This window comes from Phyllobates terribilis, unplaced genomic scaffold (genome assembly GCF_046119375.1).
Source record: "Phyllobates terribilis strain yellow unplaced genomic scaffold, ASM4611937v1 Scaffold_4__5_contigs__length_816908805, whole genome shotgun sequence".
Lineage (NCBI taxonomy): Eukaryota > Metazoa > Chordata > Amphibia > Anura > Dendrobatidae > Phyllobates > Phyllobates terribilis.
The window spans coordinates 558,014,798-558,040,995 of record NW_027362764.1 but is presented as its reverse complement, the minus strand read 5'-3'; the positions used below and the strand labels follow the sequence as shown (position 1 = coordinate 558,040,995).

The 26,198-nt window shown below is 41.6% G+C and overlaps 1 protein-coding gene across 6 annotated transcripts in view; it reads left to right on the top strand.

The window, feature by feature from the left end:
* The window catches only part of LDLRAD4 (low density lipoprotein receptor class A domain containing 4), a 308,015-nt gene extending 282,727 nt beyond the window's left edge, over window positions 1-25,288 (top strand). For 4 of the 6 annotated variants that reach the window (XM_073678979.1, XM_073678981.1, XM_073678982.1 and 1 more), the window contains 3 exons: window positions 8,478-8,632; window positions 17,437-17,490; window positions 19,404-25,288. In XM_073678979.1, coding sequence (XP_073535080.1) covers window positions 8,478-8,632; window positions 17,437-17,490; window positions 19,404-19,946 — 752 coding nt within the window. In that variant the 3' untranslated portion in view covers window positions 19,947-25,288. The remainder of the gene's footprint in view (window positions 1-8,477; window positions 8,633-17,436; window positions 17,491-19,403) is intronic. The other 2 variants (XM_073678983.1, XM_073678984.1) reach the window with 1 other exon arrangement.
* Window positions 25,289-26,198: the final 910 nt, after the last annotated feature.

The window sequence follows — 26,198 nt, the reverse complement described above, 5'->3', positions numbered from 1 at the left end:
GTTATCTGAAGTTTTGTTGCAGGGACAGGAAGTCCTGAACCCTGCTGGGCCTGACTTGCCTGGTTTCACATTCTGTCTCCAACTTTAAGATCCCTCCAGACAAAACAATAATAGTTGTGTTTTTGTTCAGAGCTCTGTCCAATGTGCGTGGCATCACTTGTGCCTCGCTGCGGCCCTGGGCCTCTGCTTGTAGCTCTGTATTCTTCTAGCAGACAATATGGGACACAAGGAGAGGGCAGCGCTCTGCGGAGGAGCTCCTCAGTGCAAAGCTGCTGTTCATAGTGTTAGTGGTGGCAGTCACAAAGGCCTGTGTCAGTGCTGTAGAGCCGGACTTCACACCATGCTCTGGATGACACAAGGAAAGGAACTGTAACCTCCATTCATCCCCCAAGATGAATACCAATAATGACTATTAAATATAGCTACTAATGCGTGCACCTTTTCTGCAGTGGATGTATAATGGACCTCACATGTCAAAAAATGTGACAGTTTTCCAATTTAATTGCAAAGTAACACATCTTTGTTCCATTTTCCCCATGATGCCACAATGATAAAACCTCTTATAACTTTGTGGTTTTTCTCTGCTAGTATGAATTTCAGACTGTGTACGGAGACCTCCTCTTAAAAATCAGCAGTGATTGGACAGTGTTATTGTGTAGGGACACGCTCGCAATTAGTAACGCCCAACTCTCAATTTGTTCATACATTTCTAAGGGATTGAGGCACTGGTCACATCTGCATTGGAGGCTCCAGTATGGATTCTATTTCCTGGAGTAATCGCTCAGGATGCTGCACTTGTCTGTCCTGTAAAATGACACATGACATGACACGTGATAGAACTGGTGGTAGTCAGTGGGTCTGTTGGGTGCTGTTGGTGTACATCATGTTTTTGATCTGTCGCTGTCATTGATTGTTACATTGTATGACCAATTTCATTGTCCTGTTTCTTTGGAATTGACAACTGTAGATGTGAACACTTAAACGTGTAGCTCATCGGCGTACGAGTGTTCATGGGAAGAGTGGGTGCAAACATGCGGTGATCACCCGAAAACCCTCATTTGTGGAATGGTCTGATCGCTTATGTCAGCAAAAATCACTGGTGTTTGGGGCAGTATTATGAATTGGTTTATTTAATAGTCAAATTTGGAATGTGGGTTTGCTTTTCTAGCAGAATCTTTTAAGGCTATATTCACATATTGCATTTTTACAGCGTTTTATCAAAATTTTCAGCTTGAGCTACATTTTACAGTACCAGTGAAGTCTGAGATTTCAGAAATCTCATGCACACACCTCTATTTTTTGTCCTGTTTTGTCAAAGAGCTGCGTTTTTGCAAAATGCCACATGTCCCTTTTGCAGCTTTTTTCACCCATTGGAAGCATTGGGTAGTGCAAAAAATGCAGGTATCGGGTTTTGCTGGATTTTTGGTGTCAAAGTTTAGTGCATAAAAAACCCTTATTCAACTTCAGATTTTATCAACATGCACAAGAAATAAATGTACCCTGACAAACTCTGCAAAACCTGCTTTTTTGAAGCTGCTTCTTTACTGCCAACAGCAGGGGGAAAAAGCGCAAAAACGCAATGTGTGAACATAGCCTTAGACATTTTAGTTACTTTTTTTTTTCTGCAAGGAAACATCAGTGTTCACTACAAGCATGTTTTTCTCCTTTGAGTTAAAAGGAAATTTGTTCAAAGCGTGAGTGAAGTGTTGTTTTTTTTTGTTTGTTTTTTTTGTGGAATTTTTAAAGGTGAATCTTCTCCAGAGATCATGTAAATAAAAAGTGTGAACATACCCCAACAATGAAATAAGAGAATTCAGAATTTCTTAGAATGGCATTCTCATGAGAAGCAAAGCTCTTTACAAGGAGAGCTGACTTGTACTCTACAAGTGACCTTTCCAATTTTGCGGCCACTCCGTTCCCTGTGGGCGACTTTTAACCATAACTAACTACTGTTGTGCCATGACTGTTTTTCCATCACTATAGGGAAGCGTTTAGGTTGCCTAACTAGTGTGGTAATACTAACACGCAGGATAGATGAGAACTCTCTAATCCCTGGGAGTCCCACACAGGAGCACTGTGGATCCCCATTTCAGAGATCGCTGGGCTCAGACCACACAGACATTCCAAGTCCCCAGCAATCTAGTAGTTACTTATCCTCTCCACAGCTTGTGCTCCATGGACATTAAAGGAGTATTCAACAGGATGAGTTCAGACTGCAGAGTATCCCATGCGTTCATTGGCTGTTATGTGGACATAAACTGATAACGTACAGCCAGTTTTAGTATTCATGTCAGTCAACTGTCACTTTCTGAGTGCACATCCTGTACAAGAGCAAGGTTTCCATTGTCACCTCCATAGTAAACATGTAATGGTTTTATTACTTTATGGCACTGGAAATGTTGACATTCTTGATCTAAAAACTGATGGTGTGGTCAGACAGAGGAAATGATAGGTTAGAAATACTTTTGAGGACTAGTTCTTCTCCAAGTCCTGCTGCTCGGCTGTGGTTCAGTCCTTGTCCTCATGTAATCTCCGTGACCTGCTTTGCTCTCTTGTTTGCTAGATTTCCTAATAGGCTGGCAGTATATTCTAGTATTTCTTCATGTAAGCTTTCTAGCTGGATAATTTCAGGGAAATATGTAAATTCAGACTAAGGTTCCATCAATACGGGCATACAATTTTAAGTGACTCAATAGTTACAGGACTTGCTTATGTATGATAAATAATTTCCTTTTTTTATTGTGATTGTATGATTTGTCATTTTTCCTCCTCTCATGACCGATGATTACAAACCTTCAGTATAGGAGTGAGTTTTTCCGACAACCTATTTTTATATTTTTTTAATGTGCGTATAAAAGATGAGAAGAATTGCAAAGGACCAGATTATAGTTTGTAGTTTGATTGTGATTGCATGTTGGATGGAAAGGTAAAGATGGAAGACAAACGTTTGGGCAATTCTTTTCTTGAAAGGCCTTCAAAGCTACGATCATTTTACATTTTGAGTTACACAAATCAGATTATAGTTGTCAATAAAAATCCACATCAGAAATCCAAGTGGTTATTCACATTGTTCTAAAAGGTGTGTATAAAAAAACCTATCCTTTTCCACGCATACTAAAAAACTAGCTATTGAACACGTTCTACGCCCGGGTGGCGAGCATTTTTATTGGTATATGGTCTCCTATGTTGGTATGTGCTGCCCCCCTCCTGGTATTTGTGCTGCCCCCACCATCCTATCCTGGTATGCGTGGCACCCCTCATCCCCAATCCTGGTATGCGTGGCACCCCTCATCCCCAATCCTGGTATGCGTGGCACCCCTCATCCCCAATCCTGGTATGCGTGGCAGCCCTCATCCCCAATCCTGGTATGCGTGGCAGCCCTCATCCCCAATCCTGGTATGCGTGGCAGCCCTCATCCCCAATCCTGGTATGCATGGCACCCCTCATCCCCAATCCTGGTATGCGTGGCACACCTCACCCCCAATCCTGGTATGCATGACACCCCTCAACCCCAATCCTGGTATGCATGGCACCCCTCATCCCCAATCCTGGTATGCGTGGCACCCCTCATCCCCTATTCTGGTATGCATGGCACCCCTCATCCCCTATTCTGGTATGTGTGGCACCCCTCATCCCCTATTCTGGTATGTGTGGCACCCCTCATCCCCTATTCTGGTATGCGTGGCACCCCTCATCCCCTATTCTGGTATGCGTGGCACCCCTCATCCCCTATTCTGGTATGCATGGCACCCCTCATCCCCTATTCTGGTATGCGTGGCACCCCTCATCCCTATTCTGGTATGCGTGGCACCCCTCATCCCAAAACCTGGTATGCGTGGCACCCCTCATCCCTATTCTGGTATTCGTGGCACCCCTCATCCCCAATCCCGGTATGTGTCACCCCTAATCCCTGTATGCGTGGCACCCATCAACCCCCCCCCACACACACACACACACACACACACACACACACACACACACACACACACACACACACACACACACACACACACACACACACACTGTACATACATCCCCAAGAAAATAAACAGTTATACTCTCCTTTCTTCTCTGTACTCCAGCGCTGCACCGTCCTGTTCTGCCGGGGGAGGAGTGCGGCGACAGAGCACCGCGCTGTCCGGCGCCATTTTGCTGAAGACACACTGTAAATGTGTCTTCAGTAAAATGGCGCCGGATAGCGGTTTTGGTGACGCAACAGCGACCTCACCAGCGATGTCGCTATGTGTGACACTTTGCAGCGATCAGGCCACTGCTGTGAGGTCGCTGATCGCTGCAAAGTGTCCTGGACCATTTTTTGGTCGTTGCCCTCCCGCTGGTCAGCACACATCACTGTGTGTGACCAGCGGGAGCAGCGATCAGGCTGGTAACCATGATAAACATCGGGTTACTAGGGGCACACGCGCACTTAGTAACCCGTTGTTTATCATGGTTACGAGCCTGCTAAAGTGAGCGGTAACCTCCCGCTCACCGTAGCAGAGTGGTAACCATGATAAACAACGGGTTACTAGGTGCGCGTGTGCCCCTAGTAACCCTATGTTTATCATGGTTACCAGCCTGCTCCTGCTTCAGGAGCAGGACATCGTGGAAAGATTCTTTCCACGATGTCGCTGCTCCCCTGATAGTTGGTGAGCCTGCCTGTTTGACAGCTCACCAGCGACCACATAGCGACGCAGCAACGATCCCTGACAGGTCGTATCGTTGTCGGGATTGTTGCAGCATCGCTAAGTGTGACGGGGCCTTAAGCCCTCTATGTGGGCATGCAAGTCGTAAAAAGTTGAATAAAATACTTTATCTGCAATGTGTTATCCCTGAGAAATTCTATGTTACCAGTAGGGGACTTTTAATAATGGACAGTCTGCTCTCCTCATCTACATGTTTCACTGGTAAAGCAAACGGTCATTGAAAAATGCGCTCTGGAGGCAGATTCTCTGAGAGATCAGTGTCCGGCCCCATAGATCTTAACCCCTTAGTGACCGGACCAATTTTTTTAAAAATCTGACAGTTCACTTGATGTATTAATAACTCTAGAACACTTCAACATATCCCATTGATTTTTTTTCTGACGCATTATACTTTATAATAATGGTAAATTTAGATTAAGGCTATGTGCCCACGATGCAGAAATGAAGCAGAAAATTTCTGCAGCATTTCTGCATCTCCCTGGCAGAAAAAACGCATGCAAATTGTGCATGCTTTTTTCCTGCAGAATACATGCGGATCCACATGCGGATTCACATGCGTTTCCGCATGCAGATTGACAAGCGCTTTCCAGGCGATAGCATCACTTGGAAAGTGCTTGACAACTAGGTCACACTGTGTAAATCCATGCAAACGGCATGGATTTATACAGTGTGAACCGTAAAAATAAACAAATAAAGCTATACTCACCCCCGATGTCCCGGCGTGGCTGCAGCGCTGCTTCCTGGCTGGTTCCCGGCTGCCGGCATATCGCGAGACAGAGCGGTGAAGGGCCTGCGGTCACATGACTGTGACGTCACCGCAGGTCCTCAAGCGATGCCGGCATTCAGAGAGAAGCCGCCGGACAGGTGAATATAACTTTGTTATTTTATTCTTTTTTTACAGGTACAATGGTACCCAGGTCTGGAGGAGAGTCTTCTCTCCTCCAGAACTGAGTACCATCCGCACATAGACGCATAGAAGCCGCTTGTACAAATGTACAGTCGCTGTTTCTATGCGTTTCAATGCAAGTCAATGGCGGGAGTTCCGCTGCGCTTCCGCAAAATTAAATGACATGCTGCGGATTTTTGTACGCAGCATAAACGCTGCGGAAAAATCCGCAGCATGTGCATAGAACATGCGGAATCCCCTTGGGGACCATGGGGTGCGGATTACCTAGCGTTTCACAAGCGTTTCCGCTGCGGAAATTCCGCAGCATAAACGCTTGAAAAACGCTACGTGGGCACACAGCCTGATATGTTGAAATTTAACAAAAAAAATAGCAATTTTCAATATTTTAAATGATTATCCCTTTAATCCAGATAGTCAACACCATACAAACATTAATAAATAACATTTCCCTCATGTCCACCATACATCAGCACCATTTGTAAAATGTTTTATTTTGTTAGCATTTTATAAGGTTTAAAATTGTAGCAGTAATTTTTCATTTTTTAAAAGATTTACAAAACTTATTTTTTTTCAGGTTTGAAATGACTTTGGGGGTCCTATATATTGGAAACCACCCAAAAGTAAAATCAATTAAAAAATCACACCCCTCAACATATTCAAAATTGCTTTCAGGTAGTTCATTAACCCTTCAGGTGCTTTTCAGCAATTAATGCAATGTGGCATGACAGGAATGAAAAAAATTATTTCTACCACCTAAATTTTGATAACTTCTGAACTGGCCGCTATAGCCGGCAGACTGTAAGGCCATTATTTGGCCATGAATTGCCATGGCAAACTTCAGGACCACACAATCAAGATCTGAGTGCCAATGGGGTTAAAGAGGGAACCCCCACACACTGTTAACTATTTAGATTCTGTAGTCACTATTGACAGCAGCATTTAAGGGGTTAAACGGTCCTAGTCAGTACCAACACTGATCGTGGCTGAGGCAGCAAGTTATCAGCTATAGTGGGCTGGTGACAGCTACAGGATTGTCACCCGTCGGGGCATGCTAGTCTTAAATCGCAGGTCAGTAAAAAGACGTATTGGTGGTCACTAAGGGGTTGATTAACAGTTTATTTACATATATAAAAATCATGTATTTCTCTGAAATGTCATCATCCAGTCACAGACATCAAGGTATCGATTTTAGTTAACTTTTTATGACCTCCATGGCCATATATACTTCTTAGGAGGGATGAACTTGCTGACGACTTCCCTCTAAGGAGTTGTGGCCATAATGTCAGTATTAACCATTTGTCAGGTGTCTACACTCCTTAGGTTCTGTTCTGATGAATCTTGTGAAGGCAATCTCTCAAAAACATTTAGCTTTGTCTTAATTTTACATGACATTCAGAGATGTAGTTGGGGAAATTTTTTTCTTCGTCTGTGGTTTTATGTCAGGTAAAATTCCTCAGCCACTTAGAGGGAGAAAACTTGAAATATTCTGTTACACTTAACAAAATACCTTTTTAAATTTTTGTTTCATGCTTTTAACTCCTTGTTAGAAATTTTTTTTTTTTTTAAAATATAGTCCGCATTCACTCTGAAAATTATCAGCTAGAAAAACAAAAGCTTGCTCAATGGTCATCAATAATCACCTGGAAATGGTGTTCCTGCTGAATACAGCAGGAGAAAGAAGGGTTAAATCGGTGCCTGCTTCCGATCCATGTACATGCTCACAATACAGAATGCTTACAGCGTACCAACACAATCTATGAAGAGTCAGAAACACTGGAATGGTTCTCAAAATTTAACTTTACGCAAAAGCGTCACAGTTCTAACTTGATCAGTGAACTATCCAAAGTATTCCGTGCCCATAGCTAGCCCTGATTGAAGGCTGCAAAGAGCATTTTCTTGACCCACCATCTGGATTTCCACTAGGAGTCCATACTGCTGCTGGATCTGATGTTTCATTTGTGGAACCGTTCTGATAGGATGTGAATTCTTCAGATTCAGGTCATCGTTGCCCGTGTATAGTCTCCTCTTTGGAATCTTGTATCTGTCGGTGCACACGCAATGCACACTTATCTCTGTGTCTGCACCTTTAATCTTAAACACCTTATGTTTACACCATATTTTCTGCATGGCTTATCTGTCTCAAGGACGTAAATGTTTCTCCCATTTTGAGGGTTATTCTAGCAAACATTACAATGGAAAATGGGCAAAAATAAGATCTGTGATTTGTCAAACGTCATCTCATTTTTTTATGGTTTTCACTGCTGGCAGTTCTGCAAACTTTTCTTAAACGTATATTATTTATTTTTAAGATTTCTGGTCCTCACCCAAACTTGAATTTTTATTTGATATTTCCAGAATTGTGTGAGGTCGCAATTTAAAGATGGACATGATGGTGCTTTTTCGATCATCCATAGTCTTCACCCAAATCCGGACTGGCACAGGAGGGGTGGCAGCCTCTGTGCACAATTGGGAGGTTTTTGATGTCCAGTCGCTATTTGAAGACTGGCTGACTTCAGAGGGAACAATGCGTTAAAGAAGGATTGCATTAAAGATGAAAATGTCGGACACTTTTGAGCAGAGTATATAACCAGTGGTCTCTGTATTCCTGTCTGTCCTCACTTAAATGCAACACAAGATATTTAAAACTTTTTTTTTTTTACATTTGTAAACCCAGGAGCCAGCCTTGCAAAGGCCTTTACATCATTTAGTGCATGCATACAGAAATTTATTTTAAAAGGGTAAAAACTTATCACGAATTCCTTTTTTAATTTTAGAAAACTTGTGCAGCGTACTGTATTATCCTCCACTAAAATGGCTGTATCCAATATTTGGTTATATAGGTAATGAGATTTCTTTTGGTCTTTCAGCTGAACTGGAGTTCGTGCAGATAATTATCATAATCGTTGTTATAACTGTGATGGTGGTTGTGATCGTCTGCCTTCTCAATCATTATAAACTCTCCACGTGGTCCTTCACTAACCGACAAAGCCAAAGCAGAAGACAAGAAGAAGTTCTACAGCCGGTGAGTCTTCCTCCCTTCTGCAGTCTGTTTATATGGCGGTGCTGTAGAATTCCTCACTGGTTACACTTGGAGGAGCCCCATCTTCTTGCGTAACAACTGAACTTCACATTTTAACTTCCTAAATCCATAGTAAATGCCAAGGTGAGATACTTTGTATTCGTCCTCACTCGTGGATGGATTTTGCCAACAAAAGATCAGTGGTGAATACACCAGTCCATTCACTGAGGTATCAGATTACTTCAGCTGTGCAGAGGTATATGGAGAGGAGGAGGTGGGGCACACTTACTATGAAAATGACGGACCCCCAATGCAACTCATGAGTCAGCTCTGCACTGGTCCATAATGGATCTGGCATAATGGAAACCACGACACCGAAGTTAAAACTTGTCCTGGAACTCCCAGGCTCTGTTAATGTTGGACAACTGAATGGTGACATACTTTAGTATCAGTGCCCTTTCCATGCCACCAGTGTCCTGTGCTTCCACGTTTCATTTGTACATGAGAACTAAAAAACTCCAGGTATTTGTACCTGTACTGTAAAGAGGTCTTGTAAGTAGTGTACCCGGCAATGACTGGTGAGTTACTAGCACATGATATTTGTACGTACTTGTATTTTAGGATTCAGTAAGGAATTAGTTATGTTAAGCTTAAGAAATCCACAGGTAAATCTGCAACGGAAAACTCACTTGATATTGTGTAAACGTTAGTGTAGATTTTTCTGTTTCTCACTCCAAAAAAATCAGTAAAGTATACAAATAAAAAAACAAAACCACACCACTCTGCACAGACACCAACAAAGTGGGAGGTTTTTTTTTTTTATTTATTTTTTTTAAGGTCTTTTGCTGTGGATGCGAAAGATGCAAAATTTGGATATGATATTTTGCCATGTAATTAGTTCATCCATTCAATGGCAAAAATGCCAATTTATTCATTGACCATCTACAACAATCAACTTCACCTGAGTTGCTAAGGTTTGAAAAAATCAGTAACACTGGTCAATTTCTGTATACTGATGTACTCTCATCTACTTTGTATTTATGGGAGAACATTCTGCAGAGAATACAGTAGTAGCGAACAGAATCTGTAGCACTTCAGTCACATGTGAACATGGCTTAATTCTTCCTGTGCATAACTTTAGTTACTCAGTATATTTAGTTGATCACTGTCCATACTGCGGCCATTTTTAATATTGGTTCTTTTAAAATGTCTCTTCGCAAAGGTGTAGGAATTGAAAATAATAAAACTGAACATGGCGATGCAGAATAAGACTTTCTACTGGTAGTAATTACAGTGTGGTACATTTTCATGGGGAGGTTTGCACAAGTCTAAAGCCTTATTCACAAGTCCATATTGTATCTGTAAAAAACAAACCTTTTGTCTTCCTATTACAGTTTACTTTCCTTGGGGTGTTTTTTTTTGTTTGTCAGCAGTTTTTCTCTTGCTTTAATAGAGGCTTCCCACACATCTCCTTACCAACTGGTCGATGAAACAGACAGCACACAGATGGAAACTGTACTGTCCTTGTTTTTTTTTTTTTTATTTCTTCCATGGACCTAATCACTTGACTGGTCTTTTCTCAGGACTAAACTCAAAGTAGGGCAAGTCTCTGTACCTTTATCTGCCTGAGTCTTCTGTACAGACCAGTGTCACTGACAAGTATATCTGTACAGACAGAAGCTGAAGAGGAGACCGGGAATGCTCTAAACTTGATTTCTTTCCACTTGTGCTGCTTTCATCTTCTATCATTTTGTTTTGAGGCTTAGCTATGACAGTAGAAGCTGGAAGAACAGCTTTTTCCATGACAGTGCACTTGTAGAGCTGCTTCTGGCACTGAGGCTCCACTTTGCTTTTTGTGATGGGAGGCATGTGTCATGTATGACCCAGACAGCTGAGTGAACATCGCGCCTCTGCTCTCTAGGCTTTATGAAAGGCGTAGCTGTAGGAGGCAGTCAGCTCTCATTAGGACGGGCAGTGGACAGGATTTTGTGGCGCTCTAGGGGCGCCATTCTGGTGTAGTTCTTTGTACAGTGTAACTTCTGTGCTTGTTTGTCATCTTACCGGCCATTCCAGGACAAGAGCTCATCTCTATAACACACAGCTTTCTCTCTATATTTACACGTCGATCAATGCTGCATTTCTTAGAATTATCACATATCTCTTTATCATGAACTATCCCAGTATCTGTAGTTTTAACAATGCACATATAACACTACCAACTATGTAGAAATGGCACAGAAAAATCTGCAGTACTAAAGAACTGTGGGTTTTGTTGCTGGAATGAAATCTGTGTAAACTCTGCATAAATGAACATGCTGCATACTGTGCTTTACTCTGTATGTGCATGACTTCTTAACTAAAACCTCTGAGGTTTTATAAGTAACCCAACCCTTCAACATCCTGAACCTAAAGGGTATTGATGGGTTAAAGATCACGTGAGGGGAGGTGGGACAACTGCTATCCATTTGGGGCAAATTCAGTCACCAGAAGCAGACTTGGACCAACTTTTTAGCAAAAGAACAAGGTTTGCAATGTGCAGCTCTGCAAAGTTTTCTATCCCTTCTGATCAGATGGGTGAGACCTGATTACGATGCTCGAGTCACACAATTCAAATGACTTTCATGTTTTGTGACTTGCAGGTCACAACGTGAACCCATTGAGCTGTAATGAAGCTGCAGCATAGTGCAATGCTTGGTGTGCGACATGTCATGGTCGGCGTCACCGTGTAGCCCCTGCCTAACATAAAGCAGTGATAGCAGTGAGCGCTGTGTGCTGCCTGTTAACCTGTGATTGTGCCATAGGGAAATGGCAGTAATGTGAAGAAAGCGAGCGAGAAACGCCAAGTTCACTACATGCTGGCCTAAGTTTATGCTCTACCTCGCAGCTAGAAGAGCTGTATTGGTTTATGCACAAGTTTGTAATACTGTGATCATTAGTCTTTGTCTTTTTAAAGCCTTTTTGGTAATTTTTGCATCAGTGTTACAGCACCAGTCAGTTTAGGCAGCAGATGTTTGCTCCATAAAATGTCACAAACCTCAGTGCTACTGTATTATCGGTAAAATCTGCTCTTCATGCGCCCTGTGGGAACTTGCCTGAAGAGCTGGAAGAACTGCTGTACCTTTGTCCCTGATAAATTAGAGGGACAGCTCCAGCACAATGCAGGCTCACAACTGCTTATGATGCCTAAGTGTAAAGATGTGCGGTTGTGGATTTTAATTATCACCTAGGCAGGTTATCGATGCAATTGGTTTTATTCCTTCCGACCACGGTGAACAGCAATTCCAGGTAAATGTCCAACAGGCAATTCTCTTAATCCTTATGTTTCCAACCTGGGATCAGTAGTTCCATTGCCCTATACCACGTGATACCCACTGTCCCTCAACTTTGGGTTGGCCCACAGCTTTTTGTATCTCCCGCCGGTATATTGGCAGTCACAGCATATGCTCCTTCGGATGATGGATATCACGACCGCAGCCCGTGATACCACCCAGCTCTCCGTCCGACTAGCAATCAATCTTCTCTTTCTCCTGCACAGGGTTCAGCCCCCTGAATCGGCAGAAGAGCTCACCCCTCCCTCCCCAGCTAATTGTGCCTTAGTGGAGATATTTTCTCAGGTGGAACCCATCCCCTGGGTTTGCATGTGAGACTACCTGTGGTGACGGAGAGAACAATGGCCCAAGGTCTCGGAGATATGGTCACTGAATGGAATAGATACCTGAGGTTGAACTGATGAGCAAACGATTCACTAATAAAACACAGCAAGCTAATTTCTAACAAAACACAAAATTAAGATTGACGAAAAGGGATGCTCAGTGCTGGAAAAGTATTTAGAAAGTGGCCAGGTCCTCACACTAAGTAGCAAAGTAATTCTTCAAAAGTGTCCCATTTGGTTTTGAGATCTGCTTTTCCAGAGTTCTCCTTTCAAAGAAAGAAACATGACAACGGTGCATATTGTAGATCCTGTTCTTTTCCTAAAAATTGGTGCAATTTTGCTTTCGTTGCCAGAACCTGTTCCATCTGGGCATTAGTTGTCCCCCATGTGGTCTTTACCATCCTGAACATAGACTGGTGTTAAATTAGGAGAGTTGGTTATAAAACTCCCAATACAAAAATTGTAGACATAAAATACAGTCCATTAGAAGTGTGACTACAGTCACAGCAATGTCTCTGGTTTCTGAGCAGATAAGTAGTGTGCGGGTTATCAGTCTCGACAACTTAGGCTTGTATAGACAACACTAGTATGTATTGTGGTAAACAAGAGGGAGAATGACCGATCATAAAGTCCCAAATATCAAGGTATAATGAATAATTTTTATTAATGAACAGGTAATGACAACAAAAAAATAAAAATATTAAAAACAGGGGCGAATGTCTGGGTATAAAGTAATGACAAATTATACATGCGGGAGGCGACAGATAGAGGGGGGGTGTGTGGTATAATGAGTACTAAAAAATGGAGGAAAAAATATATTTATAAATTTTATAGACTAGTGAATAGTGAATTGAATAAATAGTAGAAAATACAAATAATGTGTATAGAGAAATCGTTATCATACAAACATATATAATATGTAATGTAAAGGGAGGACAGCAAAAAATGAACAGTATTATTACATATGTATATTAGTCCAAACCCATAGCAAGGATATCATAATAATATACAATAAGGATTCAAGAAGAGAGTAAAAAAACGAAAAGCAGAAAAAGTGAACAAGAATGTAAAGCAATTGTGTTAAATGATCCTCCAATATGAATAGATATGTGCAATGAGGTAATGGATAGAAAAAGTCACTTACAATGGTATAGATGCCTCCCGCACGTCAGACAAACGTCCACCCCGACGCGCGTTACGGCAGAGCGCCTTCGTCAGGGGGCCCTCCATTTTTTAGTACTCATTATACCACACCCCCCCCCTCTATCTGTCGCCTCCCGCATGTATAATTTGTCATTACTTTATACCCAGACATTCGCCCCTGTTTTTAATATTTTTATTTTTTTGTTGTCATTACCTGTTCATTAATAAAAATTATTCATTATACCTTGATATTTGGGACTTTATGATCGGTCGTTCTCCCTCTTGTTTGCTATATGGTTTTTCCGATTGTCCCGTTACCCCTTATTTGTCCTCTACTCCGGATGGCGTAATACTATTCATTACAGATTATTGTAAATATATATAATTATACTATTCACCACCGGAGGTATATCTTTGGTTCTCTTGTACTATATTACTATGTATTGTGGTGCAGCTACAATTAATCCGCTTCTACACAGCAGGGCACTGCCAAGTGGTTATCCTTCAGTACGCACCATCTCCTAGTTGGCACCTCGTATCTCTTTGAAAACATGACAAATAACCTCTTGTTGCTAGCAAGTCCAGTGTGTACAATGCCTGGAGACCAATATTCACCTAGCAACTGCTAGTTAGAATGAGTGAACGATGAGGATGATGGTATTTGTTGCTTTGACCTCATGGAGTTTGGAGACCCTATTAGTGTGTTCTGTTCACCTTTTATGGTAGTGAGGTGCGGCCAGCTGCAGTATCATTTCATATTTATTCCACTTATTGCGGGAATCTTGTCACGTCTGCGATTTGTGCCACAACTTTAGATCCCATAATAAACTATGTATATATTTGTGTGTAAGCAAAAGAATGAATGGTTGCTCACTGTTATAGTGGGTGCTCAGAAGAAATCGAAATATACTACAAGAAATAAACTTCGGCACTCCAGTATGTGTAATATGCAAAAAAAGATTTTATTAATCACATGTGCCCCTTGTTTCACAAAATAGAGCATAAGCCCGTAATATAGACCAATGTTTTGACCTTTGGATCGGTCTTTTTCAAGGTCATCACAGTTTGGAAATGCTGCTAAAAGCAGAATTGGGAGTTAGGGGGAAGTCTTTGCTTCCTGTGCCTGGGGTGCAAATAAACCGGGCTACACGGGGTGCTGCCGGCAAGCCAGGACGCATCGGATAAAGACACCGGGTGCCATCAGAAGGTAAGTATAATGTATATTTTTTATTTTATTCTTTATTTAATAGGTACTATGGTACCTGGGTCTGGAGGAGAGTCTCCTCTTCTCCAAACCCAGGTACCATCCGCACATTGAAACGCATGAAATGCGCATGTACTGATCCAGTGATGCGGATTCCATGCGTAACAATGCAAGTCAATGGCGGCGAAAACGCCGCGCTTCTGCAAATGAATTGGTAGTGATGCTGATTTTTCCGCAATGATCCGCAGCGGAAATTTCCGCAGCATGTGCACAGCACATGCAGATTATCATTGGGGAACATGGCAGGCCTTCTACCATGCGTTTTTTAAGCGTTTCTGCAGCGGAATTGCCGCTTCGGAAACTCTTAAACGCATAGTGGGCATACAGCCTTAGCGTGGCCTGGAGTTCAGTGCACCATTACACCCTGTGATTTTGCATGTTGGACTTCTTCCCATCTGTCAGTGCCAGCATTGCGTGAACTCCTTCCACATGTGTTCATGAGCCCTGCTGCACTTAGTGTCAGTGCTGTCTCGCATGCAGTGAGGGCAAGCACGTTCTGGGCTGACTACACTTCCAGATGTCTTGGTGTAGGGTTCGCAGAGAGGAGTCTGGGAGGAGATCACGCTTGCCCACATGGCTGCCTGTGCAGAGTTCTGGCACTCTATGTGCTTTCGAGCACACGCAGGATGAATTTACAGTGGTTGCTCTTCAAAAGCGCTAGAAGGTCCTCAACGTGTAAAATCAGGGAGCGTAGCCGTGCACCAAGCCCCTGATTTGCATATGAGTTAGTAGTTATCTCAAACATAGTACCACTAATGAGTACAGCGCTAGTATGACTTCTATAGGGGCTAAGTCCCCTGGATCACTCTAGATAATTTCATATTGACTTTGTCACCCCTTTTATATATTCATTATCCCTTCTGCAGAAATGTAACATGCTGTGCTATAATTCAGGCACGCTGTTAGACTAGCAGACCATGGGCGGAAATCTTTCTCCTCGCCATTTCATCTGTATTGTGTTCAGAACTTCTTGGTTTTCTTTGTCCACAGCTTGTGTCATGCTACATAACCTAGTTACCTTCAGCTTCTACAGGCAGAGGACGCTGCGTTCTCATTCAGGCCTTGTATCACTTAGGTTTTCTTTTACAACATGTATCCAATTATTGTAACCTGTGGATAACATGAGTATCCACTCTGTTTTTGTGTGGTATCTTCATGAGATTTTAACCTAAACCATGTGGACACTGACTAAGCCTAGTGCAATACACCAGTTCTGGTTGCTGCAGTGACTGCTAGCTTTGCTGTTACTCATGTGAATTGCAGCTACTTTATATCAGTCAAAATGGTCCCCTCTGGGGGGAAAATGTCACTCGTGCCATGTATTGAAGGCAGCTCTGTACATGTCAGTGTCCAATCAATCAAGGAGCTTTACATGACTAGCTGGAGCTTTGGCTAATATCACTACAGACAGCTGTTTGGGGACATTTTTCCTCTGTAGAGAGCGGATTTACATTCTTCCATTACCCATTGAGCATGGTCAATGAGACTCCAGATTTAGATCACTTTAATGGTAACCAATCACATGACTTTTCAGAGACTGGGCTGTTTTCGCAAGTATGTTTTTACTCTGAAATGCTGCAGGGACAAAGTACAACACAAAGCTGGGGACGAGGTGATTACTGTAAAAGGCAGGTCTATGCCTCCTCCCCGCACCGCTCAGGTACTTGTGACAGCTAGATCTCAGGAGCGGACTGCCCAGATGCACTTTGTGGTAATAACCCTATTTACATAGAAGCTGCTATCAAGACTGCGTCCTTCTCAATCACCACTGGAAAAATGATCATGTCCAGTCATTCACTATCTTGCAAGCAGCAGACTAAACTCAATAGCTGGAGCTAGGTGGCTGCTTCCCAACTAACACGCCATACAAACTCCATACAGATGTCTTCCTTGGTAGTCAATCTCCAGACCACAAGGCTAAACTAATATTTGGATATTTGCACATCATGTGTACATGGATGTTACCTGAATTTCTAGCACATTGCATGTACCATCAATGCCCTCTGTACACACAAATATTTGCTGTTAAGAACAAAGCTGTTTTCATCCAAAGGTAGAAATCACCAGTGTTGAAATTGCGGGTAGGTGTCGGGCTGCACAGTTGCTTTTTCCTGATCTGGACATGGCTCTGCATTCAGGAACTGACTGTCCTGTATAAACAAAGGCTCGAACAAAAGTTTAATAGTGTAAATGTTTATACCAGTGCTGCCACCTACTGGTGGCTGATATTGTCTACACGTATTGATTACATAATGTAATACTCATGAGATCCAAAATGTTTGGCAGTCATTTATGCATCAAGTGCTGTAGACTAAACCTGTTCAAGTCACTCATTCATGTGCCAGACTCCCACTCTGCAGGGCCCAGAGGCCAGAAACTGCAATGGAGCGGAGATTTGGCGATAAGTGTTTATAGGAAGCTGGCTCAAGGACGTGACCGTGGTATAGAGGATTGCTCTGCTATCCTGTATACACTTGTTGCTACTTTTATTAGATTTAAATGGGATCACTTAGATGATGGCCTCTTCAGACAAGGGAGACGGACACCCTTGACACTAGGATAAGGACAGCACTTGGCCTGGGTACAAAATGTTGCGTTGGGTGAACTGAATATTCTACTTTTTGCATAAAATGTGAATGTCTATAAGCACATGGTTATCTGTTTAGTTGTCACCTAGAGAGAACGCCACACTGGATGCATGAATGTGCGGCCATTTCATACAGATTTTTTTTCTCTCTTCTCCCATAGGAAAGGTGTTTGTGGCCTTCAGATAACTTGGTGTCACGACAAGGCGCATCAGAGGTAAGCGAGTTTTTCAGCTGATTTTCAGTATGAAATAATTGGTGGGTTATATACTACATATCACATACAGCACATAGTTTGTGTTGTAATATTGAGTGACGTTTTAACCCAAAAATCGTATGCAAAGAAAGCTGACATACGATTATAAGGCTTCTGGGAATTAATTCTGTTATTAAAGGGAATAGTTAATTTCCTCCTTGCGGCGGGGTATTAAGTGCGGGCTCCGGGCAGGTTCAGAACGCTGTAAACCTACAGATTATCCCTTTATCTACAGGTTAATAGTGTTTTTTTTTTCCATATGACAGATTCCCTTAATATCTTACATAGATTGTCAACCTTAATTATTTTTACTGACCCTTCTATTGAGCTTTAGAAGTGCAATGTGGAAACTAAAGCTTATACATGGTGCACTCATACAGAAAGCTCAGCGGCTCATGTCACACACAGGAATAATCGGAAGCGTCAGCTACCAGTCATGTCAGGAAGGTTGTACCATCACCATTACAGCTGATCTTTACATGCACATCTCAACATTGAAATTTCAACACCAAGAAGGAAAAGTCATGAAATTCTGAAAATCTCAGGGTGGATAGACGTGTTAATGATATGCAAATGATGAAAAAATGAAAACGCCACCATTTTCAGAACATCTGGATTAATATAGTATCAAGTATGAGCAACGCGCTCAGAAATGCACACAAACTTGGCTACCATCAATGAGGTTATTAATGGTTGCTGGAGGAATGTTCTGCCGCCCTGAATGTTCTTCAGCACACAACTCATAAAGATCTGCTGCTGGCAGCTCCTTTTGCAATTGCCAACCAGTGACATGCCAGATGGGCTTGATGGGAGATGAGTTGGAAGACTCTTCAGGCCATGGTAACACGTTTATCCCTTGCAGGCTGCTCACAGTTGCACGAGCAACATGTAGCCTGGTGATGTCATGTTGAAAAACAGCTCCTTGGACACGTTCACTTTCCTTTTGTGAAGGTCTCTTCATGCCGTTTTCCACATGATTTCCAGACTAATTTGACTATCATTGCACCGAAAACAAAAACAGGACTTCTCACTGAAGGGATAGATGTCTATTCCAGCCTCCACTGCTATTTAGCTTTGCACCATGATATACTGTGAGAGCAGTGTCTTTGGGTCAATGGAATACCTATAGCTGGACATCTGGCTCATAGTTCGATGTCGAGCAGACTCCTTTTGTTGGCTTGTGTACACACACCTCTTGGCTTGATATTTTGAAGTCTAAGTTAACTTGAAGTACAGAATTGTTCACTACATGCCATTCTTCAAATCTGACGAGACCACGTGGTCCATTCCATGAAGATGCCTTCGTGAAGGAACATCACACCAGTCCTACTCCTGGGATTATGGTGTGGGGTGGCCTCATGTAGGTAGTGTTTCTGGGAAAAGCCTGCATGGCCTAAATGTGCTATGATGGCCTGCAGCATTTCCAGACTTCCCTCCTTTCGAACACATTAAGGGATGTTACAAAGCACAGGGTTACAAAGCAGATCATAATCATTTGCGTGTTCATGTGCTTTCAGCATGGCAGAACATATCTGGCCGTCATGCCCTTAAATGAATGATGCTGAATTAATGGAATGATTTGAAAACTTTGTTTCAATTTTTTATCATTTGCACAGAACATGTCTATCCATGCTATGATTACTATAATTCCATGACTTTTTCTTCTTGGTGTTGCAGTTTCATTGTTGAGTGAATAAATGTCTCAGGGATGGGGCCATTGCTTTCAGAAGTAAATCTTTGGGCTGTAGCCATTTGCAGATTCGCACCAGAGATTTCCCTCTTGTATTACAGAATTTAGATTAGTCAGACTGCAGAGATATCTGAAATTCTTTATCAAGAAGTCATTGAATGTTCTTTGTAATCTTCTTTTCTAGATCATGTATGCACCAAGGTCGAGAGACAGATTCACAGCTCCTTCCTTTATGCAGAGAGATCGTTTCAACCGCTTCCAGCCGACATATCCTTACATTCAGCATGAGATTGACCTTCCGCCTACGATTTCCCTTTCTGATGGCGAGGAGCCTCCACCTTACCAAGGTCCATGCACTCTCCAGCTGCGGGATCCCGAGCAGCAGATGGAACTGAACCGAGAATCTGTCAGGGCGCCTCCAAACAGGACCATTTTTGATAGTGACTTAATAGATATATCCATGTACAATGGGGGCCCATGCCCACCTAGCAGCAACTCTGGCATCAGTGCAACCAACTATAGCAGCAGCGGCAGAATGGAAGGACCACCGCCAACCTACAGTGAAGTTATGGGACATTACCCAGGCTCAACTTATTTCCAACACCAGCAAAATAACTCCTCTACCCCATCTCAGACAGGTAGTAGACTTCAGCTTCAACAGTCTGATCAAGAGAGCACAATAGTCCCAGTCAGCGGAAAAGATAGGCAGCCAGGAAACCTTGTCTGAAGGAAGTAGCCAGGCCGCTGTCTGGGGGACGTCCGGAGCGCTAGTGCACTGGGCTGTTCAAGTGGTACACTCAAGTTAAGCCAAATGCACATATTTAATGTATGCGTATTCTGATGGCAGTCAGATGACTGCATGCAATCAGATACTATTAGACACGTTCTTTCCGTTTTCCCCATACATTTTCTTCAGGAAACTTTTTTTTTTTGTTTATTTAAACCTTACAGGAAGGTGGCACAGAACTCAAGCTTCGCCGAGCCTTTTGTATACTGACATAGAACAAGTGTTATCTAGAAATGCTCCAGTTTTTCGGCAGATGGCCAGTGTTTATGATGTGTAGGGGCAGCGCTAATTCTTGTATGTAAATCAATAACCCTGTTGTGCGTGCCAATGTGTACAGTGAACTGACCGAATGAATGCGACTGATGCGGAGTTTTGTTTTTTTAAGAGAAAAAGTTGCACTAATTGTTCAGATTATTTTATGAGGGAAATATGTTGACGCTTTTTTTTTTTTTTTTTTGTCATACAGTATTTTTTTACCTGTGAGGATAAAACAATTGAGACGCCCAGCAACAAAGAGACCAGCCAGGGTTTCAGAATCACTAGTTTGCTAGATGCACGGTTCTTCTCTAGTAAACTCTGAATGAGCAACTCTCCGTTAATCCGTTCACTGACCGTTTTACGGTCCGTAGTGTCAGTGTGCAGATTTTTGGGTTGTGACATTCCTACACATTTCTGTGTTTTACCACAATTATGTTACTCATGACCACTGCTAGTGACGAGGATCGACAGTACTATGTCTTGTTCTGATTCTAAAGTGGGTTTTACGACTAGGTGTATATGCATCGTTTTTACAACCAGTAGACTAATGCAGGAGAGCCTGGGAAGGTTATGAACGATGTACATTTGACAGATATAGCTAGCTGCTGCGCTGAAGCCGCCCAGATAATCAGCCAGGTTGTTTTAGCCTGTTTTCAAATTAATTTTTAGCTTTGTGAGAAACTTAATTCTTTTCCTCCAGGTAACCTATATTCAGCAGCTATTCATTTATGCACTGTGAAAGCTACAAACTAGGCAAAAATTATTTTTCTGTGTACCCTGTAAAAGCGTATGGTACCATAGACAAGACTTAAAGGGGTACTCTGGGGTGATTAAAAAAAAAAAATTTGTACTGTCCATGCCCTCATAAACTATAAAGATGGGATGCCCAGTGAGCTTTAATTATCTTTAGAACACTTGTTATCCTGTGTGACAGGAACTGCTCCTCACTGCTCCCCCCGTCTAGCTGGGATGTTATGGCACACAGCAGTATGCAGCTCCCTGCTGTAGGTAACAGCCAGCCTGAGAAGAGGAGGGAGCAGTGAGGAGCAGCTCCAGTCACACGGAATTACAAGGGTTATAAACATAATAAAAGTGCACTGGGCATCTCGTCTTTATAGTGTATGACGGCAGGGACAGTACTAAAATGTATCTCCTCAGAGTACCTCTTTAAGGTGTCCATTCACATTAGAATAACTATTCAAACCTGATAATTTTAGCAATCCAGGGAAACTATCAGTTTATAAGGATGTCCTGTTTTTACCCACAATGTCAGATGCCTGTGGAAAGAAGGATCAGGCATGTTGGTGCTCAACAGGTCTGACCCTTTGTTCTCACAAGAGATGAGCTGTATGGAGCGATTTATTCTCATTTATCTTGTTGAAAACAAATCTACTTGGACTTTGGGCTTGGCCAAGTGTGTACATGTGGTCAAAAGTAATGACTGTCCTGACAGCTGTTTATAGTATTATCCATCTTAACAAACAATTAGATGAGCCTCTAGGTGTATATAAAGGTTCCCATCTATACAATGTACAGAACAAAACTGTTTTAAAGAATGATAATATCTGTGTCATATCATATCTGAAACATTGTGAAAAATTACCAGGAAAGTTAGTGGAAACCCAAAGCATTTTTCCTTTCTAATTTTGTATGTTCACAAAAAATTTTTTGTTGGGTGAAGTCGCACGCTGCAGATTTTGAGTTTTCTCATACAGATGAATCCGATTTCCAGTGTGTGGAGTCTCCATAATAACACTTCTTACTGTATGGAACAAACCTCAAAAAATGAGAACCAGAAGACCTAAGGGGTGAACCGCGACGGACATTTATCCTTTCTTCGTAGGTTTGCCTGTTTATAGGGAAACAGCCATTCTGTATCTAATTGATGCCTATGTTCAGGGTTGATTGTGTGGCTTTATCTATGGACACTGCTTGTTAATACGCAGCCTAAGATTGGTAGACTCATGCGTCCAGCATAAGGACATTACATGGCACAGAAACTATCAGAGTTCGGTGCTGTGCTGGCAGATTTGTTGCAGGAACATGACGCCCATTCAGATGTATGGAAGTGATCATCAGTCCGCAGGTGAATGAATATCTGTTGTACCTGTTCTTGTACAATTGGGCATATCACAATGAATAGATCGAGCACACTTTCATGTCTACAATGCTCCTAATTCTAAATATCCACTGAGCCAAAAACTTCTTCCATACGTGGAGATTTAATGACAAATGACTTGACAGGTCAGACGCGCTGTTACTTATTCTTCTCTAGCAGCCATGTTGGAGAGAGACTATAACATTGCTTACTGCTTTATGCAGAATGGAATAGGTGGTCGGGAAAGATTCCTGTATACCACGTGGGGTGAGGGCATCTCTAAATAAGAACTTCCACAATTGGATGTGTTTTTAAATAAAATGTTCCTGTGCTGAGATAATCTTATACATGTGCCCCTGCTGTGTACTGTGTAATGGCTGTGTCTGACCATGCAGGAACATAGTCTGATCATACCACATCTCCTGTGCAGGGGAGGAAGAAAAAGAGTATACAGACATTACAGCAGGGGGATCACAGATGATTCTTTTTGTGAGGTAAAACATTTCCCTGCCTGCTTGTAAACAATACTTTTCTTCAAAGAAAAAAATATTTGCGGTTCCATGCTGTAATGTCTGTATACTCTTTTGCTTCCCCCCTGACCAGGAGCTGTGGTATGATCAGACCGTGCTCCGAACACGGTCAGACACAGCCATTACACAGTACACAGCAGGGGCACATTTATAAGATTATCTCAGCACAGGAACATTTTATTTAAACACATCCAATTGTGGAAGGTATTATTCCAAGATCTATTGATTTAAAATCAACTTTTGTTTGTGGAAAAACCTCTTTAAGGGTTATGAAGTGTCTATCATCTGCATCGTATAGGTTACCTCACATGAAAACATTTGCTAATAGTTGTACATGGCCAATCATGACCCCTAAGGCCTTGTGTATTAGTATGGCTATAGTAAACTTTCAGAAACCTCCATTAAATGTACGTTATTCCCAAAGATGCTTCCAGAAATGCTAATGATCTCCACAACCCTGCATCACTACTATCAAGCGCATAATGCCTGTGCTATACATACAAGGTAACTATAGAGGTGTCTGATGCGGCCCCTTTGCATCTTGTCTTAAGATTATAAAATATTCAGATATAACTTGCCCAGCTGCAGATGGGCGACACCACATGCCAGTCCTGGAGATGTAGTATTTGGTGAACTTATCCTCCTATATGAGGACGTATACATTCTATATGCATATCATTAAAATAAGCAGGGACACTGCGACTGCCATGTCTACAGACGCTGGGCTAGCCTGAAGGCAGGATACCATAAGCAGTAGTCTGCATTCTGATAAGAATATATTATGTTCTCCTACCCGCACTTTAATCTATTTGCTGTCCATCTCGATAGTACATTTTAATAATGAAGAATTGCCTAAGAGTCTAAGTGTAAAGTATTGAGTGAAGTCAGGTTTACCACTAGCTCAATGCTGCAGCACATCCAGACTAAAAGCAGAAAAGAATGGAGAAATCATGGTGAAACCAGATGTAATCACTCTGCCTATGACTCTTAAAATCAATGTTACTTATTCAGTGTTATAACAGATGTGCAATAAGATCTATTGTACATTCATATTTCATTAAATAGATTATCCCAAGAACAAGAACCCCCTCCTATCCCAAAAACAGCTAAACTCCATGCCATCTACTAATGGAGAATCGGACATTCTTGTGCTGGCTCACTATTATACACAATGGGATGAGTTTGTTCTTGGGATCATGGTTGTGTTCACCCCCTTCCCCATTTAATATATACATATATATTCCAGTAGCGCTAAAATATGTGCAGGTATCTGGTTTGGCGGCCACGTTGGTAGTCCGCCAACCAGAGCACTGCAAACTTCCCCACCACCTCTTCTGGTTAGTAGGCAGTCACGACATTCGGGCATATTGATGTTGTGGCAGGCTATTAATTATAGAATATAGATATTATATAATTCAGCATATCAAGATTTTTTTCCATTCATTTCAATTCTAATAACCATTGCACTGTGACAGCCGATCAGCCCTGCATAAAACAATGAATGGAGGGACTGCAATATATACGAAACACTATGCTACAACTCTTCATGTGTCATTGCTGTATGTTAGGCAGAAAAAAAAACCTGATTGCTATATAACAAATGCCAATCATTTTATCATTAAATTCAGCAATTTCAAAATAAAAGCAACAAAGTGTAAGTGTGGTCATCATATTGGCTACAATGTTTGCTCCATTGTTACTGCTGCTGCATTACCTGCCATTGTTGGATTCACATGAGTGCTTGACATGGACACCAGATCGTAGCCCAGCGTCGTATATCGCTCGGGGAGGCTCGCCGCGCTCTGGTCACCTCCGCTTTTGCTGTGCCTCATTTGTAAAGGTGCTTATTTCCACTTCATCTTTTCGTAAGTCTTATATTTTTTTTTATTTTTCAATTGTATATAACTTGAATATTATGCACATATCCTACCCAATGGGTAGAACAAAACAAATATTCATTGTTAATACTGTAATATAATGTATAGTTGATATGGAATTTAACAAAACTGGCATAGAATTTGTGAATGCCTAACATGTCTAGTCCTTTTTTGTAATAAGATTTGCAAATGAATGCAGAATACAGATGACAGAAATCTATGTATTTTATTTTCCTATTAAATATCAATATATCACATATGGAGAAAAAAAGAACAAATCTACGTTTTTAAGTAACCAGTTTCTATTGTTGGTGTGAATGTTTTGTCTGAGTGTCCCCTTCCACTTTTAAGGTCGATGCTTGTTACGCTCTTGTTGTGTGGACCAGTATTATTCTTGCACCATGTTCAAGAAATACTTTTTAATTTATCTTTTGCCGGCCTAGTATTCATGAGAAAACCAGATGACCTGATATATGTCACATATGAATAAAGCACTGTATCACTGCAGTATTTTCCATGCTTTCTGTAGCTTTATTGCGTTGTATTTTCTCTTCATGCCACTTCTGTGCTGTTTGGTGTTTGAGAGAATGGAGCACAAATTATCAGCTCCTGATGCTCAATAACTTTCTGTGGTTCTTTCCACTAGTCTAGTATGAATTTTTAACTAAAGTAATGAAAGAATTCTGGGTCATAAAGCCATTAACACTCAGGAACTAACACTTTACATTTTTTTTTACATTTTTTTGGTGTGTTTTTTTTATTTTTTATGAAAACCGTTTTTTGTCCTGAAAAGTCCGCGTTTCCCAGTAAGAGGGTCTTGTCTAAAATGACTAAATACTAGGATTACAGCGATACAAATGATCTTTTCAGCTAATAATGGTTCTGCTTATGTAGAGATGATCAACATACTCCTATATCATAGTCTGTATATACTATCTCCGCAAAAAACATTCATGGACACCATCATATTTGTTCCTTATACAATATATATCTAAATCCGAACCATCATTTACAAGGACTTTAATCGTTCTAAAATATGGGATTCTAGTTCAGACTCAATGTACAGCCATATTGGAGGTCTGCTTTTACGCCTTTTTAATTTATTTTGGTTTCCTTATAATTGTCACAAAATATGCCTAATTAACTTCTAAACCTGTTCTTAGTCCCTCTTTTTGTAGAGGTGGATTCAGGTGCTCTAATGTTCTGATACTGTAAACAAGTGACGACTGAACTCTGCTGCCATGTCAGGCACACTGCCCAAAGCTTAGGAATCGGATGAAATAAAACGGAATTTGGCAAATATCTAATGTTAAAACAGGATTATGTGGATTGTGTAATCAACCAGGAGTACCAAGAATCTGCCTTCAACGAAATGCAGATTTTGCAAAGTCCAGACAAAAAAACTATCCAGAACAAATAATCCATCACT